The sequence below is a fragment of the Siphateles boraxobius genome, unplaced genomic scaffold (genome assembly GCF_051911475.1).
Source record: "Siphateles boraxobius isolate OS27281-9 unplaced genomic scaffold, OSU_SipBor_1 54, whole genome shotgun sequence".
NCBI lineage: Eukaryota > Metazoa > Chordata > Actinopteri > Cypriniformes > Leuciscidae > Siphateles > Siphateles boraxobius.
In genome coordinates, this window is record NW_027509180.1 from 4,799,018 (window position 1) to 4,819,019 (window position 20,002).

The window sequence follows — 20,002 nt, forward strand, 5'->3', positions numbered from 1 at the left end:
GAAGTGTCTAGAATGTTGAAGATTAAGTGGAATCTTCATTGTCCATATAGACCACAAGCATCAGGGCATGTTGAAAGATCGAACAAAACAATCAAAACCAGGCTAAGCAAAATGCACCAGGAAGGAGTACCATGGGTTGAAGAGCTGCCAGCAGTACTGTGTAATATGAGAGCGTCACCTAACAGATCATTAGGATTGAGCCAGAGACTATTTATAGAGACATGCCACTTACTCAATCCTCAATACAACTATATAGGGAAAACCCGTAACGCCAAAGATGGCGGTTGTATGAACATGTCCCGCCCCTCCCACTGGAAAGCCAATCGTCTGCCTTTAACAGTCAAGCCGGGAAACATTTAAGCCTATCGTCTGGTTCCACTGACGCATGCGCACAGTTGAGGTTTGCGACAGTGGAAAATACGTTACTGTTTGAAAAGGCGGCAGATTTGATATGCAGTGTATGTGTGCGTTGTGTAAATATCAGACATCCCAAGTGTCTACCGCATATTTATAGCGGCTCCCTGATGCCCGTAAATTAGTTCAAATCTCCCAGAATCTAGAGCGAGCGAGCGAGCGAGAGCTCACACATACTGTGCTTCAAACTGTGCAGCGCGCGCACGTCAGAGAGGGAGAGAACCCTTGCGCATGCGTAGTAAAATATAACCTGTGGGGAAAAAGGCGTTTTAAACCTTATTTTGGGGCAAAGTCATCAAACTTTTTCAGCGATTTTTATCATATTTTACTGCTGTTTCTATACATGCAGTTTTTATGTCCCGGTGACCAGTGAATGTGCAGTTCTGACTCTCTGCCCATTCATTTAGATAGGAGCCTGGTCTTGTTAGTCCGAAATAGCTGCCCAGGAGGCGTTGCCAAGATGGCGGCCGAGTGGCATGACTTGCCTAAAAGGACTTTGATTGAGCCCTCATGAGATTGTTACTGGACGTCCAATGCAGATGCCAGGTGTGATTGATCTTAGAAATGCTGATGTACACATTGCCTCAGATGCCCTGATTACTTACTGTGAAAACCTCACAAAGCCAGTGCAGAGTGCCAAAGAGAGAGTTGAGTTTTGTTGGCAGACTCCACCAGAAGGTGGACACAAAATCATCCCAGGTCAATGGGTTATGATAAAGTAATTCAGGAACAAGCCATTAGAGCCTAAGTGGTACGGACCACATTAAGTGATGTTGATTACAGCAGCTGCAGTATTTTGTTAGGGAAGGAAAACCTGGACTCACGTGTCGCACTGTAAAGTTGTTCCCCCACCTATAGGGATAGGATAGGACACATAACAGTGAGGAGCCCAGGGAAGAACCGAATGCAACAGGTCTCGGGGGACAAACCTTGTGGCGAAGACTCCCTCATAGGCCTTCCCCCATCCACTAGTCCATCCTTACCTCACTATTCTTTAGGTGTCACAGGAATTAAGAATTAGGGAAAGAGGGAACAACAAATACTGCTCTATTGTTTTTTGTTTTCTTTCTTCCTCGGTGCAGATACCACGTGATGGCAGTCCCGAGTTACAACCCTAGTGTTTGAACAAATACAGCTCTCCTGTCTTTTATTTTCTTTCTTCCTCTGTGCAGAGAACACTTGATGGCTGTCCCGAGACCCATACGCACTGACCTCCTCACCTGCGTATGAAGCCACAACCTTCCATAAAACAACTAGACCTACTGCCGAGCCAACTATCACAGAGAATAAAGAAAAGAAAAAAAAAGAAAATACACAACGCAGACAATAAAGAAAAGAAAAAATCCACAACGCAGAGACCTAACTAAACGAGGGAGGATTGTAGTGGGAGAACTGGGGTGTCAGTTGTGACTGTGGCAATGGCAAATGGTTTACATGGCTCATGGGTCAGGTAGGAGGGCCCCTTAACAGATTTTTGCTTAGGGCCCCAGGGAGGTCAGGATCGCCTCTGACTATACTTAAAGTGGTGTTTAGGTAAAACAAATGTGATTCGATCTGGGAAAACTCACCACATGGTGAAATTTGACATATTATAGATTTTAGACCATATTAAAGCTGGGTTCAAGCCCACAAATCTGTTTTTATTTATTTTATTGTTTGTCTGTAACAAAAGTTGTGGTTATCTGAAGTCAGCTGATCGCTATGATTTTCAGAAACGGAATTTTGAGAAAAACAGGTTTAATTAACTGTCACGTCCTGCTAGCGGGACGACTGGCGCTCTTTTTTCATATCACATATTTTAGTAATCATCATAGATTAGGTATCATTCGAAAGCTTACGAACTCAAAATTCATCCAGTGAAAACCGTTTTGAAATTGGACGATTGAGAGGCGAGCAAGATCTTTTAAGCGAGCAGCTTCAGACTCTGTTGTTCTCTTGTGCTCCGCATCACACCACACGATAACGTTGGATAAAAATAAATAAATAAAACTTGCGTGCTGTTGTAGTTTACACAGGACTGGCGGGACCTTTATTCTGTTATGTGGTTTATTTTGATAGGCGAAACTGTCTTTGTAGTGTTAAAGGGTAAGTTCGGCGTTTTACAAGTAAAGCCCTGTTTTAAGATCGTTTCTGATGAAATCGAACGGTTAAGATTAATATTTGGACACATGCTGCTTTCACGAGAATTTTAGGTTTTTGTGTTAGCACCCCCTCACCTATACAATGGTTTCATAGGGGCACTGAAACAATCATTCATATAAACGCATTAAACTTTAGTTTACAAAGATGTGAAACTCACCGAGTGGTCTGGGGTGTTCACTGATATGCTCACGCAAAATTCGCTGCAAAAGATGAACTCCAACAGGTGTTTTACCATTCGTTGTAAAACTGTGGACCTATTTTTCCAACGCCTCACAACCAGACATTCTTCCAAAAACTACGATAAAACCTGTTGGAAAGCATCTTTTGCAGCGATTTTTGCGTGAGCATATCAGTGAACACCCCAGACCACTCGGTGAGTTTCACGTCTTTGTAAACTAAAGTTTAATGCGTTTATATGAATGATTGTTCCAGTGCCCCTATGAAACCATTGTATAAGTGGGGGGGGGGGGGGGGGGGGTGGTGCTAACTAGGGCTGGGCGCAACCCAGGCTCATTGGAAATACGTTACTCTGCCTACATTTTTGCAAAACCTAAAATACGTACCTCCAGGTATGTTTCCCTGCACTTTTCGAGTGAAAAGTCCACTAGAGGCGCTAAGTGGTATCATTTTTTTCTCCATTCCAGATGGTTAAATAAAGGTTATAAAAACAATAATATGAGTAATGTACAGACTTCTCAGTAGGCCTATACACTCATTTTAATATAAATTATGATTTTTTTCCACGCTTTTGAGGTGCCACACAGCCTAGTCTCATGGCAGTTCGTGATATGTTCACGTCATTTAATCTACTGGTTCGTGATACGGACACGTTTGTTTCGTTATTTTCGTGATATCAGCATTTTTATTTATTTAATTTATTTGTTTACTAATGTAATGCACGATTCTTTCTGCCAGTCGGGCAGCTGTTTAATCGACATTTATTCACGATATCTTATCATGTTTATGTATGTATTTATTTTAATGTTATTATTTCGGTCTTATTGCCAGGGAAGCTGGACTGCTTTGCTGTTTATTGATTAAAAAAAAAAAAAAAGTATAAACGACTACACGAATTTTATCAGTAGGAAATCGCGTTGAAGAAGTCTCCTTCCGAACACGTCGCGATATTTGGCATCAGTTCATGTGTGCCAGATGTTGGTAAGTAGCAAAATACACTGTCCTAATAATGTTTGATATAATGTCTTTTCTGATGGTCGAAATGAATCAGATTAGCTCATGTTCAGTCACTGCATTATCTGTCATCTCCACGGAGGCTTTGCGTTTCATTGCTTTCTAATTCAAAACAAGGTGATTAAACACTATCTGTCACGTGACATCCTATAGGCCTAGACCTTCTATCAGTTAATCATATTCATATTAGGTTTAAAAAAAACAATGTTGTAAACTATGTTGAGAAATGTCAGACATTTTGTTAACACGGTTGCAAAAAACTGTGAACCAGATATAAACCAGAGCTAAAATAAAACTGTTTGATCTGATGTTGACAATCAATAAGCAAGTTCCTCAATCCTCTCTTTACTGAACATTTGTTGAAAATTCAGTACCTATTTGATTGTGTAACTGTTCTATCTAAATGTGATAAAGTGCTTGAATGTTTCAAACATGAATGTTCTTCAGCATCATGAATGAATGAAGAATAAACACCAACCTCTTTGTTCTTCAGGATCTTCAGTGTGTTTCATTCTGCAGGTTCTGGATCACTCACTGTGTTCTCACTGTCCTCTTTAATAAACTCAGTCTTTACAGATTTCAGCTCTTCCTGATGCTTTCATGCTCGTCTTCACTTGCAGCTGATGGGAATATACAGCATTTATTGGAAAATTGGAGTGAGAGAAGCTTCACTGACACTGTGACTGATGTGGGTGGAGCTTCACTGATGATGTGAGTGTTGTGGGAGGAGCTTTGCTGATGTGACCTACAGTGGGCGGGGCTTCACTGACTGAACTGCAGATTGATCAGAGGAGGTTATCTGCCAAAATAAAAAACATAATCAGTTTCTGAGTCCATTTTTTATAGGGTCAAACGCCAAATATGTCTGCATCAAATTAAATTTACAAAGAGATTTTACATACATAGAAATTCCATTAAATGCAAGTGTCTATTTTAAAGTTTCAACTAACTTTTTGTGAAAACAAAATTTCAAAATATAGGTGAAATAATGTCCCATCATCGTTCAGCGTAAAAATGAAGAAAAAAAATAATAAATCAGTCAGTTGACCTGTACTAATTCTATGTACTAACAATATATATATGATCATATTAAATTTCATTATATTTTAAATGATTAAAATCTTCTTGCTGACAAATGGGTAAAACCTATGTTTTGAAGGATAGTGGCAAATTATAAAAATTTAAAATGACAATAAATAGTATTTTTGGGCTGCACTATGATCATTAAATAGCTAAAGTGTTTTGAATATGTCATCAAATTATTCTTGTTTTAAAAGGCTTTTGTTTTGCTATGTAAACCCAGTAAAGCAACTGATGCTGATTCACACGTTTTTATTTTTAATTCTAACATTATTCTGTTATATCGAGAAAAGTAGTAAAGAACTGTAAGAAAAACAGTTGAAAGCATAAACACAAAGAAATAAATGTATATTTGTAAGCAACAAATCCCCTCAGTCTGCTGACACCAATGAAATGAGCTTTAAGTGTCAGTTTACAGGAGATCTGAAGACATCAGCATAATAAATGAGGTGAAAACAGGAACTATTGTCATGGAATAAAGAGTGTTTTCAGCAGATCTGTTAATATTGATGATCCTCAGACTATCAACACTCATTCAACAAGACATTCAGGATCATCAGCAGATCAGCTCACTTTATTCTGAGTGTTTGCTGTTAGAAACACATTATTTGAGTCAGGATTGATGATAAAATCCTGTAAAACTGCTCTATTGAAAGATAATACTGTTATTTCTCTCAATATGACATGGATAAAACATCAATAATACAAAAACAAACACTAATGGCATTCATCTTCAACCACTTCAGCAACATAACTATGAACTGAAACATGGTTTGATTTTATGATAACTACATTAAAGTAATTAAATATCTAACACGTAGCTGTTTTTATGTGCAGAAACTAGAGCTTAGATTAGCTGCCCGAGCCCGAATCCGACCCGACCCGCGGGCCGGGCCGATATTTCCCGCCACTATGCTCGGGTCGGGTCGGGCCCTTGATCAAGCACGTCACGCGCAGCGTCTCCTCCACTCGCACGCTGTGCTGTATTGTGTAGCTTAAGTGCAACATGGAGCTTGAAGAAGTAAAGAAAAAAAAGAAAACAGGAGAATTAACTTTGAGCAAGTATGAAGGAAAGTCATTAAAAATATTTAAAATATTTTAAACTCGTGGGCAGTGACAACATATGTGTTGGCTTTGTTGAGTGCAAGTGTAGTAGCCATTAAATAAGCACATTTAGTTTCATATTTATTAAAATATTATAATGTTATTTTTTCCATCTATGTTGATTATGAAAGTGAACAGAGTAGATAGTAGGATGCGCAATATCGGGAGACATGGAGTGGTTCAGGCATGATTTTGAACACTTCATTATGTTTTGTTTTGTAGAAAGCCTTTCTTTAAAGTGAATTTCGTTTTGTAAAAATTGTATCTTAATTTTAATACATTTTTCATCAACCAATTGCCTGGATTTAATAAATAAGAAGCAAATATAGCAGACAATATAATCATGACATGGAGGCGCCGGCGAGCCGCGTTCATCATAGCACGTGAACTAAAGCTATATATCATATATAAAATTGCGCAGCTCCCCACTGTCAATGGTCTAGCACCCATTCAGCACTTGCGTTAAAAAATGATCTGTCGTCGCTACTGGTTATAACGGCCCACGTATTAAAAATGGTCGGGTTTAAATCGGGCTCGGGCTCATAATTACAGTTAATGTGTCGGGCCGGGCTGGGCTCAGACACAACGTGCACGGGCTCGGGTCGGGCTTGATTTTTTGGGCCCGATCTAAGTTTTAGCAGAAACTGACAATCATCATGATTTATCAAGCGACAAGAATACTTTTTGTAAGCAAAAAAAAAGCAGTGCTTCGCACTGTTTCTTATAAAGTTATATTGCCAAACTAAAATACCCTTTTCAGTTTAGTGTTAGATTTGTGGCTGTGGCTAAATAATATAGTACTGTCAAATGTATGTCAGATAATACAAACACTCTAGTTCACTGTATGGTTTTATCAAGGGATAAGTCTGAAACACGGCATAAAATAATTATATCATGGCTACAGGTAACGTTACATTAAATGGTTTCATTACATGGTTACATGTTCTTTACTCAGGTTAAACCATGGTGGTTAGTCTTATAATGTGCACATAGTTCTGACGACAGATATTTGGCTACATTTGTTTTGTAGAGTGTGTGTGTGTGTGTGTGTGTGTGTGTGTGTGTGTGTGTGTGTGTGTGTGTGTGTGTGTGTGTGTGTGTGTGTGTGTGTGTGTGTGTGTGTGCAGATCAACTAAATCCCTTCAAGGATTGTAATATTATGAGTTAAAACGATTGTATGAACTTTTTTTGCGTGTTTTGACTTAAACAGTAACAATAGCATTAGCAGTAGCATTTACAAATAACAGCGTATATAAAAAGTAAGTTATGAGACATCTACAGAAAAAGCATACCATTCTGAAACGTCCTGTAACAGGCGTTCGTGCACAAGTTCTGCTCGATTCCTCTCCAATAATATTCTGTAAGTCTGATTCGGGCTGAAATCGATAAGGCAATATCGACGCCAATGTTTACAATCCACAGGAGCACAAGCAACTACTGTTATGGTAACGGGCGTGACGTTTCTGGTGTGAACCAGGCGGTTAGCGAATCACAACACAACACACTGGGCCAAGCTGACCAATCAGAGCCCATCGTGTATTTCTGAGGGAGAGGCTTGTCTTGAATACATTTGCAAGGAGGCATCTGTAGTAAATGGGATGCTATAGTCAAGGTTGTCCAGTAGAGGGCAGCATTGGGTTTTGTATAGGGTTCACTTCTTCTGCTGAGCCGGTGTTAAGAGGCACGTTCGGCTCTGCATCTGTTAATAAAGATTCACATTAATTTATCTACATGCCTCCTCATGTATATGCACCAAAGAATATCACATAAATGGCGATGAGGATTAAAAGGCACTGAAGAACCAGGCTGAAAAGTTTACACGGAGTGCTGACCGCGTGCAGGGAAGAGCAGATTGTGGATAAACACGATGGCAGCGCTGTTAGGAACGGTGAGCCCTTTTGACGGTGAGACACAATTATGGGAGGAATACAGTGAAATGTTGGACTTTTTCTTTCAAGCAAATGAGATTACCGACGCTGACAAAAAGAAAGCAGTGCTATTAAGTGGGGTAGGTGCAGCCACTTATAGTTTGTTGAGAAGTTTACTGTGTCCCATGACTCCAGGGGAGAAAACATATGAGGAGTTATATGGGGTATAGGATAAACGTGCTCAAAGCCCATTATAATCCGAAGCCGAGTGAAATCGTGCAAAGATATAAATTTAATTCACGCACACGGAAGAATGGAGAGACTGTTGCTGACTTTGTGGCTGAGTTGAAAAAGTTAGCACAACATTGTGAGTACGGGGCAACACTTTCGCAAATGCTGCGAGACAGACTTGTGTGTGGAGTGAATGATGACAGGATGCAGCGACGGCTATTGTCAGAAGTGGACTTAAACTTTGAGAAAGCATTTAATATCTGTCAAACAATGGAGTCGGCAAACAAAAATGTAAAAGATTTACAAGGAATGTTAACAGAGGAGACAGTGCAAGCAACGAGGATGCTGAAAGGACAAACACCGGTGCATAAAGTGTACTCAGCGGAAAGGAAAGGCCCGGAAAGAGACGTTGTGTGTTATAGATGCAAAGGAAATCATGCGCCCGAGGAATGCCGGTTTGTGAACGAACTCTGTCATAAATGTGGGAAGCGGGGACACATAAAACGAGCATGCAAGTCGAGGCAAGCTGGGGCTAGTTTACAGAAAGCACAGTTCAAAGGCCAAAGAGGGGAGAGAAAGGAAAAAGAGAAAGGTAGGAGGTCACATTTAGTCAAAGAGGAGGAAGTGAGTGAGGAAGAGGATACAAGTGATATCAATACAATTTACAGTGTATCACAAAACCTACCTAAAGTGGCTCCTATCACACAAAAGTTAAAGGTGAATGGCATGGAAGTGGATTTTTAAGTGGACACAGGATGTGGTGTCACAATCATCAGTAAGGAGCAATATTCTAAGCTATGGAAAAGAACAGACATGCCCGAGTGGAGATCATGCAAATTGAACTTGAAGACATATACAGGTGAGAAGATGGGGGTGCTGGGACAAGTCACAGGAAGAGTGACATGCCAGGAAGTAGAAAAAAAACCTGGAAATGGTCGTAGTAGAAGGGGCAGGACCAAATTTGTTGGGCCGTGGTTGGCTAAAAGACTTAGGGCTGCTGCCACACCTGGTAAATAAAGTAACAACGACTCCAGCACTAAAATTGTCAGAAGTTTTAGACAGGCACACGGAAGTGTTCAAAGAAGAGCTGGGACAGCTTAAAGGCACCACAGCGATGATTTAATGCAGGCTATATTTGAATAAATCTGTCAGTAAGCCATGATTCGTTTAATATTCAGAAGCATTTAGAAACAGACATTATTTTTTTATACTGGAGTAAATATATTTTAGGCATGTTATTAGGAAGATAATAGGCTATAATTATTTGATATAAAAACTGCTTTATGTGAAATTCAAATGCTATTTTTTGATGTTTGATGCTATTCAAATGTTTTTTTTTTTGATTGCTGATTATTAAATACATATTAGTTGATTAAAAACTTTATTGTCATGAAATAATTAAAAAGTATCAGCCTATTAGCTCAAAACAATGATAGTGTTATATTAATAATTATTATTAAAGTCATGTTTGTTTTCGGCCAAGTTCATCTAATTTTTTTTTCTGGCCCGGTATCCGGTAAGAGTTGTATGACATCACTGTCGTCTCGTGATTTGTGGCTCATAGATGTGCATCAATGTTAGACAATCAAAAATTCACCAAATACTGTTCACAATGACAAAATATCTATAAACATCAACATAATCACAGACAAAAAACAACAAGGATTACACGCCGCTTCTCTTTATTCACTCTGCTCTCTTTCTGCTGGTTGTGTAAAGCTGTGGTGAGAGAGACAAATCATTTCAGTATATTTTGTAAAAACGGTGTTGTTTAAAGTTGATAGTAATTGTTCTGACGTCAATAAGCCTCATGATGTGCATAAAATATCAAACTGACTAAAACAAACTCTCTGAAATGTATGATAATATATATGATACTGGATATGTCAGCCATTTAAAATTTCTAATGAGAAATTAACAACATGGAGAGATTTTAAAGCAAATAACACTTCGTGGCTTTCAGAACTAAAATTATTCCTGATTCAAGCAGAATGAGCATAAAATAAAAACGGACAATAACAATGAGATGTTGATAAAACGAGTAAAGAGTTTAATCAATAATTACATGAAGCAAATACAAACATTCAGTAAAAGTGAAAGCTAATGAGACAGATCTCTCTCTCTTTGCTGACTTATAAGAGCCAAAGCATCTCAAGAGAAGAAAAGAGTCCAGTTTCAAAGATACATGAAAGTATATCTTGCATTTGCATGGAAGAGTAGACGGAAGATAAACTAGATGTTCTAATAAAAAACAATGAAGAATTAGTTAAAAATGAATATCAGATTCATGTCTCTCTTAAAAGTGTTATGGCCTCTTCTTCGGCTCTCTGAACTTTGCCTTAAAATGTTTTTATTTCCAGTGTGAATTTTCTGGCACTCTTTCAGTTCATCTTCTGTAGTGAAGGACTTCCAGCACTGAAACACACTCCGCTGTGTCTTTTTTGCTGTAATATTACGAATGAATCTTCTCCTTTAAATGAATCTTCAGGTGTTTCTTCAGGACTGAAGCCCAATGAAACTGTTTACCGCACTGATCACAGATAAATGGTCTTTCTTCAGAATGAGAAGCTGATGTGTTTTCAGAGCGAAAGCCTGAGCCGCCGCTTCCCAGTTTGAACTCTCATGTGAATCTTCACACTTGATTTACAGACAGCATTTTTGCTTCTGTTTTTCCTTTCTTGCATCACATCCATCAGGTCTAAAAGAAACATTAAATCAAGTGAGATTTCAAATGAGAGACAAATGTGAAATGAAAAGTGAAGGTCAAAGTCAAGATCACTGATGAGTTCAATAGTCATTTTAATCCCATTAAATCTGGTCAACAACTGCCGTGCACGATTATGATCAATTTAATGTCATGAAGATGATTTGTGTTAGAAGTCACTAGTTTGGTCATGAAACTCTAGATGACGTAGGCTTGACGTGATCTGTGAGAAATCACAGTTTCCTACACGACACACGCTGATTGGCCTCTAAGCTATGCAAAAATGAGGGAATATGTTGACAGACGGCTCTTTCACAACAAACGTCAAACAAATATGTGTTGGACTGAAGGAAAAGCTAATTCACGCCTGTTCAACAGAGGGCGATACATGCACTGAACTTTCAGCTGTCGTAAAAATGTCTGCCAAAGCAATAAATGTAAATGTCCTGTTAATGTAAAAAAAAAAAAAAAACTTTCAATGGACTATTTTACACAAATGACTAATTATGGATTACTCGTGTAGTTCAAAGTGTACATGAAATGCTAATGTTTCATTTTAAAGTAATTTTAATCTTTAATGCTGGTTTCACTAGTGTCACCAAATGCTCTTAAATGTGTGTATTTGCAGCAGCTCAAAATTATATCTTATTGCTCAGCACATTTCTTTAAAGACCAAAGAAAATAGAAGAAATATTCTCTGAAGAAAAAAGCATTGCTTCATTAGTGAGTGAATATTCCAGCCCAGCGTGAATGTCTCAAAATGTGTATACATATATTAGATTATAAACTATTTAATCAAATGTCGGAAAACTATGGTAATACAAACAGTAATCAGTCACAACTATTCCCTGAATAGAATGGAAGCTTCTGTGAAATTTGTTTTTAACAAACCACCATACCTCTGGCAGAATGAGCTCTTAGCCCCTCCGGAAGAGTCACATGCTATTATAACCTAATATAATAACTTCCACTACTCAGCGAAATAGGTTTACCTTTATGAGAATCAGCCAGAGAAACAACTAACTGATTTCTCTTCCTTTGCATTTTAATTCTGTTTGCATAGGGACTCAGTATTGTGACTCAGCGATCAGTATTACGGAGTGTCCGTACTCTCTTAACGTTCTTAGAGTAGGCAGTTCCAGAGCAAAGACACACCTTCTCTCACCAGAGAGAAGACTAGGGGGCAATGAGCGATTTTGTTTTTTTGAGTACTTTATTTGAAGAAAAAAAAAAAAGACCTTAAACTTAATAATAGGGAGGTTAAGCCCAAAAAAAAAGGCCTCTGACTTCAAGTCATGATGCAAAGGTCTCCTTTGGTATGGAATTACCTTAGGGTCATACAAATCAATTTATCCTAAGACACAAGTGAGATCACACTTTGTATCAGAAATAAACATGTTTTTTCAAAAATGGCCGCCAATGCGCTGAAAATACTCTAGAGCCCATATCTTTGCTTCAGTTATCGCTATAATGACAAATTTTGTGTCAAAGTGTACATTTTTGGGGTCAAGGAATCCAATAAAATTGGTTTCAAGTTTAAAAAAAAAAAAATTTTCCCCATACCATGACAATTGGGGGTAAATATACACATTTCACATACAAATTGTCATCAGAGTGACTTTACTTATCTTTTCGTTCAAAAACTTTAATTTTGTATTTAAGCAGTGCAGCTACTTCTGTACATTACATTTGTCCTAAGTAGCATGAGATTTCGACCAGTCAGGAGTAGCCTATAGCATATCAGTTCCTGCAACAACACATCCCATCTGCACCAGGAGCTGTGACCCGGAGACGGCACTCGTGCTTTCAGCCACCACTGCAGTGGGCACATGCGAAGCAGACCCAGCTGGAGTACTGATGATGATGAGGCCATGAGGCCCAGCATTTTCTGAAATCTCTTGAGCGGGACTGTAGTGCCGCAATGTTCAGTATGCGCTCTGGCGATAGTCGCGCTGTCATTGACAGCGAGTTCAGCTCTGTGCCCAGAAAGGATATTTCCTGGCTGGGGGACAGCGAGCTCTTCGCCCAATTGACTGTGAGACCAAGATTCTCGAGGTGTTCGAGTAATATGGTCCTGTGTTCTATGAGCTCTGAATGAGATCGAGCTAGAATCAGCCAATCGTCCAAATAGTTCAAAGCTTGTATGCCCTGAAGTTTCAGGGGCGCGAGAGCAGCGTCCATGCACATCATAATATACAGTGGCCAGGGACAGGCCGAACGGTAGGACTGTGTATTGATATGCCTGGCCCTCGAAGGCGAATCTCAAAAATCGCCTGTGACGAGAGAATGTCAGACTCGTTGTCAGATCCACAGAGACTTGTGCTCTGAAAAGAGTGGCAAGTACTTTGGGGACATAATCATGTCTTGGTTTGAGCATGACCTTGGAGTCATTAGGCCCAAACTCAAGGCACGACGCGCTAACAGAAAGTGCGTGTAAGTCACCCACCAGCTTGACTGAGGCGATAGCCACCAGAAAGGCTGTTTTCAATGAGAGATACTTAAGGTCCACAGACTGTAGAGGTTCGAAAGGGGCACCCTTCAAGGCCTCCAGGACCAAGCTTTATGGCCGCCAGGACCAAGGAAAAGTCCGAGGGGGGGCGAGGAGGGTTCATCCTTCTAGCTCCCCTGAGGAAGTGGACTACAAGGTCGTTCCTACCCATTGACTGGCCATGCGAATGTTTGACAAACGCAGCAATAGCCGCCACATATACCTTGAGCATGGATGGGGATCTACCCTTATCCAAGAGCTCCTGTAGGAGGGAGAGAACCTCCGACACCCAACAATCTTGTGGATCCAGGTTGCGAGCTGAGCACCAACCTGAGAACACTGACCACTTGGAAGCACAAAGCCGTCTAGTAGAGGGCGCTCTAGCTTGCGTAATCGTGTTTAACACTCCGTCGGGGAGACTGACGGGTACCTGTTGATGGCCCACACATGCAGAGCCCAAAGCTCGGGTCATGGGTGCCAAATCGTACCCCCGGCCTATGAGAGGAGATCTCTCTTTGCAATTTCTGTAAAGCTGCTTTGAGACAATGTGTATTGTGAAAAGCGCTATACAAATAAATTTGAATTGAATTGAATCTCTCTTCAACGGGACAGGCCACGGAAGCAAGCTCTGAAGCTGCATCAGCTCCGGAAACCAAACTTGGTTCCGCCAGAACGGAGCTACTAGAAGTACACAGGAACCGTTCTCCCTTATACGCTTGATTACCTGTGGTAACAGCATGATCGGAGGGAAAGCATAGACAGTGATGGGCCAGCGCGTCCTTGTGCTTTGTGAAGCATATTGGACACTGAGCGTTGTCTTGAGACGCAAAGAGGTCGACTTCTGCTGTGCCAAAGGTGTCCCACAACAGCTGAACTTTCTGAGGGTGGAGGGACCATTCCCCTGGGGGAACGTTGTCCCTGGACAGCCTGTCTGGATGCACATTAAGATGGCCTGGCACATGCGCCGCTCTCAGCGAGAGTAGGTTGCGCTGAACCCATACAAGGATGCGTTCTGCCAGTGCATGAAGGTTCCGTGATCTCAGACTGCCCTGGCGATTTATGTAGGAAACCACCGACATGTTGTCCGTGCAGACAAGGACATGGTGGCCCTTTAGAAGAGGAACTGCAAGGCGTTCTCGACCGCCTTCATCTCTAGACAGTTTATGTGCAAGCTCTTTTCTTGGCTTGACCACAGGCCAAAAGTCGGTCTGACCTCATAGAGGGCGCCCCAGCCCGAATTGGAGGCGTCTGTCGAAACCACTATCAGTTTAGAGATTACTCCCAGGTTTACACCTGTCTGATACCAGTCGACCGCCTTCCAGGGCTCCAGAGCTGTGACACAGTTCTGTGTTACCTTAAGACGTAAACGACCGGATGCCCATGCTCGATGCAGGACCCGCGTCTTCAGCAAGTGCTGTAAAGGGCACATGTGAAGCAGACCTAAACGAAGAAATTATTAAGTTGTGAATGGACTGTGTGTTTGGCATGCATTTTTTAATAAAAAATTGCATACTTCACCTCCAATTGTCATGTTTAGGACAACATTGTTGTTTTTTAGTCTTGGAACCTATTTTATTGGACTCCTTGACCACAAAAATGTACCCGTTATTACCAAATTTGTCATTATAGCTATAACAGAAGCAAAGATATGGGCCTCTCAAGTATGGTCGGCGGCCATTTTTAAAAAATGTGCGTATATAAGATACAAAATGTGATCTCACTTGTGTCTTAGGATAAATTTATTTCTATGGCCCTAAGGTACTTCCATACCAAAGGGGACCTTAGCATCATGACTTGAAGTCAAAAGTCACTTAACTTCCCTACTATAAACTTTAAAAAGGATATGAAGTTTATGCTGTGTTATTTATTAGATTAGCCTACTTAATTACATTCCGGTACCTGAAAACTATAAGACCTGCCCAAAGAGCACTATTTATTTAAAGGGGTGGTTGATTAGGATTTCATCCTGTTGCATTCTACATGTCTCTCCATCAATTATCTGAATCTGGTTTAAACATAAAAGGCTAAAAGTTTGTGAAATTTCCAGTGCATGTCTGTGTGAGGTAAAACGACTGTTGAAGCTCCGCCCCCTGTGCCGGGAGCAGCAGCTCATTTGCATTTAAAGGGACAGACACAAAAACGGTGAGTTTTTTCTCACCCTAAAAAAAATGACAATTTTAACATGCTATATAAAAATATCTGTTGGGTATTTTGAGCAAAAACTTCACATACACACCATCAAAGACTTATATTACATCTTGTAAAAAGGGCATTATACCACCCCTTTATTTAATATGTATCTTTGTTGTATTGCATGTATTTGTACTTTTGCTTGTAATATGATTTTGTTCTTATTTTAATACTGACTGTTTACTTGTCTTTTAAAACGTAGGCTATTGAATTTATATAAGTCAAGCTAGTAGTTTTAGCTGGCAGATAAACAAATTGTTTGGCTGGTAAATTTTACCCGCCATTGGCAGGTGTGTCAAAAAGTTTTAGGCCCTGTTTGCACCTCATAATGAGATACATACTTATATTAATGAAAATCTTTCTAAGCAGATACCAATCAAAACAACAAAATGTCCTGACGCTCACCGTGGCTGTAAGGAAACTACTTTGTTGCTCAGCACATAAAGGATGAACTACTTACCGTGATCTCAGACTGTGTTTAAGTGGTTTCTACACTGAATGGATCTTCATGTGTCGCTTCAGGTGAATTTTAAAAGAGAAACTCGATCCACACTGATCACACGTGTGCGGCTTCTCTCTGCTGTGGATCCTCTCGTGTTTTTTCAAAGTTGATGACAGACTGAATCTCTTGTCACAGTGTGAACACTTGTAAGGTTTTTCTCCAGTGTGGATCATCTCATGTGTTTTCAGAGATGATGACTCACTGAATCTCTTGTCACAGTGTGAACACTTGTAAGGTTTTTCTCCAGTGTGTATTTTAATGTGTCGCTCCAGGTTGCGTTTAATAGCGAAACTCATCCCGCACTGATCACATGTGTGCGGCTTCTCTCCAGTGTGGATCCTCTCGTGTATTTTCAGATTTGTTGACGCACTGAATCTTTTGTCACAGTGTGAACACTTATAAGGTTTTTCTCCAGTGTGGATCCTCATGTGTAGCTGTAGTTGAACTTTAACAGAGAAACTCTTTCCACACTGATCACACGTGTGCGGCTTCTCTCCGCTGTGGATCATCTCATGTTTTTTCCGAGTTGATGGCTGACTGAATCTCTTTTCACAGTGTGAACACTTGTAAGGTTTTTCTCCTGTGTGAATTCTCTGGTGCAGTTTTAAAAATGCCACTGAAATAAAAGACTTCCCACACTCAAAGCACACATGATCTTTTACACCAGTATGAATTTTCTCATGTCTATGTAAATATGGCAGCAGTGAAAAACTCTTTCCACACACAGAACATGAATGTGGTTTCTCCTTTGAATGAACTGTCAGGTGTGTCTTCAGGGCTAATGCCCACTGAAACGTTTTCCCACACTGATTACAAGTGTAAGGCCTCTCTCCGGTGTGGATATTCCTGTGCCCTTTAAGTTGTACCAATTGTGTGAAACTCTTCCCGCATTGATCACATGTGAACGGTCTTTCTCCGGTGTGAATCCTCATGTGAACTTTAAGACTTTCTCTGTGTGAGAAACTCTTCCCACACTGAGTGCATGTGAACGGTTTCTCTCCAGTGTGAACTCTCATGTGATTCTCTAGTTGTTGTTTGCTTGAGAATCTCTTTTCACAGCAATTGCAAGTGAACAGCTTCTCTCCAGTGTGTGTCCTCATGTGAAAATTAAGACTTTCTCTGTATGGAAATCTCTTCCCACACTGATCACATGTGAACGGCTTCTCTCCAGTATGAACTCTCATGTGTCTCTTAAGTTGAGATGATCGCAAGAAACTCTTCCCACATTGATGGCATGCATGTGACTTCTCTCCCGTATGAACTCTCATGTGATTCACAAGATTTTTTTTATATACGAAGCTCTTACCACACTGAGTGCAAGTTGTAGATTTCTTGCCTCTTTTCCTTAAAGATGTCTTTTTAGTCTTTGAGCGACTCAAATGTTTTTTCCCAGGTTTAACATTTTCCTCCTCCACTTCACTCAGTTCTTCACTCTCCTCCTCCACTTCCATCAGGTCTGAAATGAAAGGGGAAAATAAGTAAAGTAAAAAGTAAATCTTTTAGTTATTGAAAAGGCTGGTCACACTAGACTTTCTTCCATTGACTTCCATTTATACGCATGTAAATGTAGGACACCTGCATTTGTATCAAATGAAGACTTGAGGCCGAGATTAATGCATCAGTTAAATTTAAAGGGTCACTCCACCCATTTCAACATTAATCTTTATTGAAAGTGGGTTATATATGTAGTCGAAATGTAAAAGAAATTTTGAATTTGGTGCCCTCTTGACCGAGAAAAGACAGAAAATAACTTTGGGGCGCATTTGTATGTAAGACAACAACTCCCACAATGCAGCTCCGCAAGCCACAGCTCCGCAAGCCACTCCCACTAATCCAGAACAGCGCAAACATCAGAGAAATCACTCTTCCGTCTACAAGAAGGCTAGCTGCCAAATGAGTTTGAAATTCATTTCACAAAAAATGTCTAGTTAGTTGGCTGTGGCGAGCAGGACGAGGGCGAGGGACGTGAGAGGACGACGCGAGTGATAATGAATGACACCTGTGCAGCGGTCTCATATCTCTCACGGAGGAGCGGAAGCACAAAAGGAACAGGCCTGATTTTATGTTTTGTTTCTGTTGTGTGTGGCCAGCTCAGCTGGCTTATACTTTTGTTTTGTATTTTTTTATTTTACTATTAAAACGTTCAAATGTTCGCCGGTTCCAGCCTCCTTCTTCCCACAACAACGAACCCCGTTACATTGGCAAACTCATTAGTGAATTACTCGTTTGTATTTCTTTCTATACTGTGAATTATTGCATGATACCTGGATGTTCAGTCAGGCGAAACTAGGATGGTTCACATCACAACACAAACGTCCGTGTGGTCGTCTGATTCAGAGATTTCGTCCAGGAGAAATTGCGATCGTTGAAATTCTCTGCAGCAGACGGACTCTATCTGTGTCCGTAGCGCACAGCGAGAGCACACGCACCAGCAGCCCGCCTCAGCTCGACCCAGTCCGGGCTCCTCGTCTGCGACAGGCAGCCGCCTCCTGATCCTCCATCAGCCTCAGCTGCTCTTCACTATATTGCGGCTCGTAAAGATAGCCATGAACAGCGGATTCGAGCAGCAGAATTTCAAAATCCTCTATTCCATATCATGTTTAGTTTCTTCCGTCATTGTCGTAACTTCCTATATCCACAGCGCTTGTTAGCTTAGCTTATAAACAAGATGGCTGATATTGCTTTCAGTATCTGCAAGTGAAGTCCCACCCACTGATCTGTGATAGCTCTGTTAGCGCATTAGGCACAACCCCCTATGGGCGGGTTTGAAAGGGTGGAAATTTGTGCTTGTAGTCTATACAGAAATCCCCCCTTTTTACACTTCCTCCTACAATGACGTCAAATGACGATTTTTGCGTCATTGTAGGAGGAAGTGAAAAAGGTAAATAGTAGATTTCTCTCGTCTCAGGGGAAAATGAAAGAATGTTGCACGACCATTCAATAGTATGACTGGTTGTCTAACAATGGACCTCTTAATGCAAATGGGTGGAGTGGCCCTTTAAAGACCAACTCATTTGCAGTCAAGTGGAGTAGATTGCGTATTTTTACATAGATGTATTATTATTTGTTATATGTGCAGTGATGCAGTGACATCAAATCATGACCTTTGCAAAATTTGAAATGAGAAATTTCACATGCTCACAGTCGAGCGTGTACACAGCTTTAGCTTGTTTAAAACTTAATACAATCAAAAACGGAGACGCAAGATGACAAGTTGTATTTGAATGAAATGAGAGCGCGCGTCCGTTGTGATACATGGATGTGCGCTGTGTTATAATATTTTGCTATTGACGACGATCATTATAAGGAATGCCACTGAATAGAATCTTGCTTTAAAAAAGTGCATAGAGCTGCTTGTTTTATTTGTTGTTTGTTGATTCTCTAATATAAAACTTGTTGAAATGTTTTCAGTGTGAGCATCAGTTCTTTTTTAACAAAACCGTGATAATATTGATAATCACGATAATTTTGGTCACTATAATCGTGATATGAAATTTTCGTACCGTCCCATCCCTATTCTACACAGAACCACGGCCTGCATCCCAATGTCCATGCTATCCATCCGAAATAGTGTGTGAGATTTAAATAAGTGTGTCTCAAAGCATGGTATGTTGAAAAGAGTATGCCAGAATTCCCCAGATGGTCTACTATTTCCGGGAGATTGTTGAAGTGTGGATCCGTGCACACTATAAAGGCTAATATTACCCACAACCCATTGCGATTTGGAGGATTCGGTTCAGAATTGCAAACACGAGTAAAAATGTTATAAAATTACAAAACATGGCGGATGTGTGCAACCGACAGAGGATAAAGGGGTTTGAGTGATTCATAATCACAGCTTAACCTGATAAAAAAAATATATATATTTAATGTTATCGATGATATGTTTTATCTCCAATAGGTAGGAAACAGAATTAAAAGGAAATGTGGAGGATATTACCTGTGATAAGATGATCAGCAACAGAGGAGAACAAGAAGAGAACAAACTACGCTCAGTATTAAAGGGATTGTTCACCCAAAAATGAAAATTCTGTCAGTATTTACTCACCCTCATGTTGTTCAACCCCGTAAGACCTTCGTTCATCTTC

The 20,002-nt window shown here is 40.3% G+C and overlaps 2 protein-coding genes across 8 annotated transcripts in view; one reads left to right on the forward strand and one right to left on the reverse strand.

The window, feature by feature from the left end:
* The window catches only part of LOC143714420 (uncharacterized), a 596,609-nt gene that overhangs the window by 199,994 nt on the left and 376,613 nt on the right, over positions 1-20,002 (reverse strand). For 2 of the 7 annotated variants that reach the window (XM_077205588.1, XM_077205587.1), the window contains exons 3-4: positions 15,873-17,370; positions 10,058-10,728 (exon numbers count right to left, since the gene is read on the reverse strand). The exons of 1 other annotated variant lie outside the window; for it this stretch is intronic. In XM_077205588.1, coding sequence (XP_077061703.1) covers positions 15,902-17,370 — 1,469 coding nt within the window. In that variant the 3' untranslated portion in view covers positions 10,058-10,728; positions 15,873-15,901. Of the gene's footprint in view, positions 1-4,225; positions 4,547-7,223; positions 7,368-10,057; positions 10,729-15,872; positions 17,371-20,002 lie in introns of those variants that run through there. 4 more of the 7 variants (XM_077205591.1, XM_077205589.1, XM_077205593.1 and 1 more) reach the window with 4 other exon arrangements.
* The window catches only part of LOC143714411 (uncharacterized), a 245,919-nt gene that overhangs the window by 96,570 nt on the left and 129,347 nt on the right, over positions 1-20,002 (forward strand). The gene's annotated exons all lie outside the window — the stretch shown is intronic.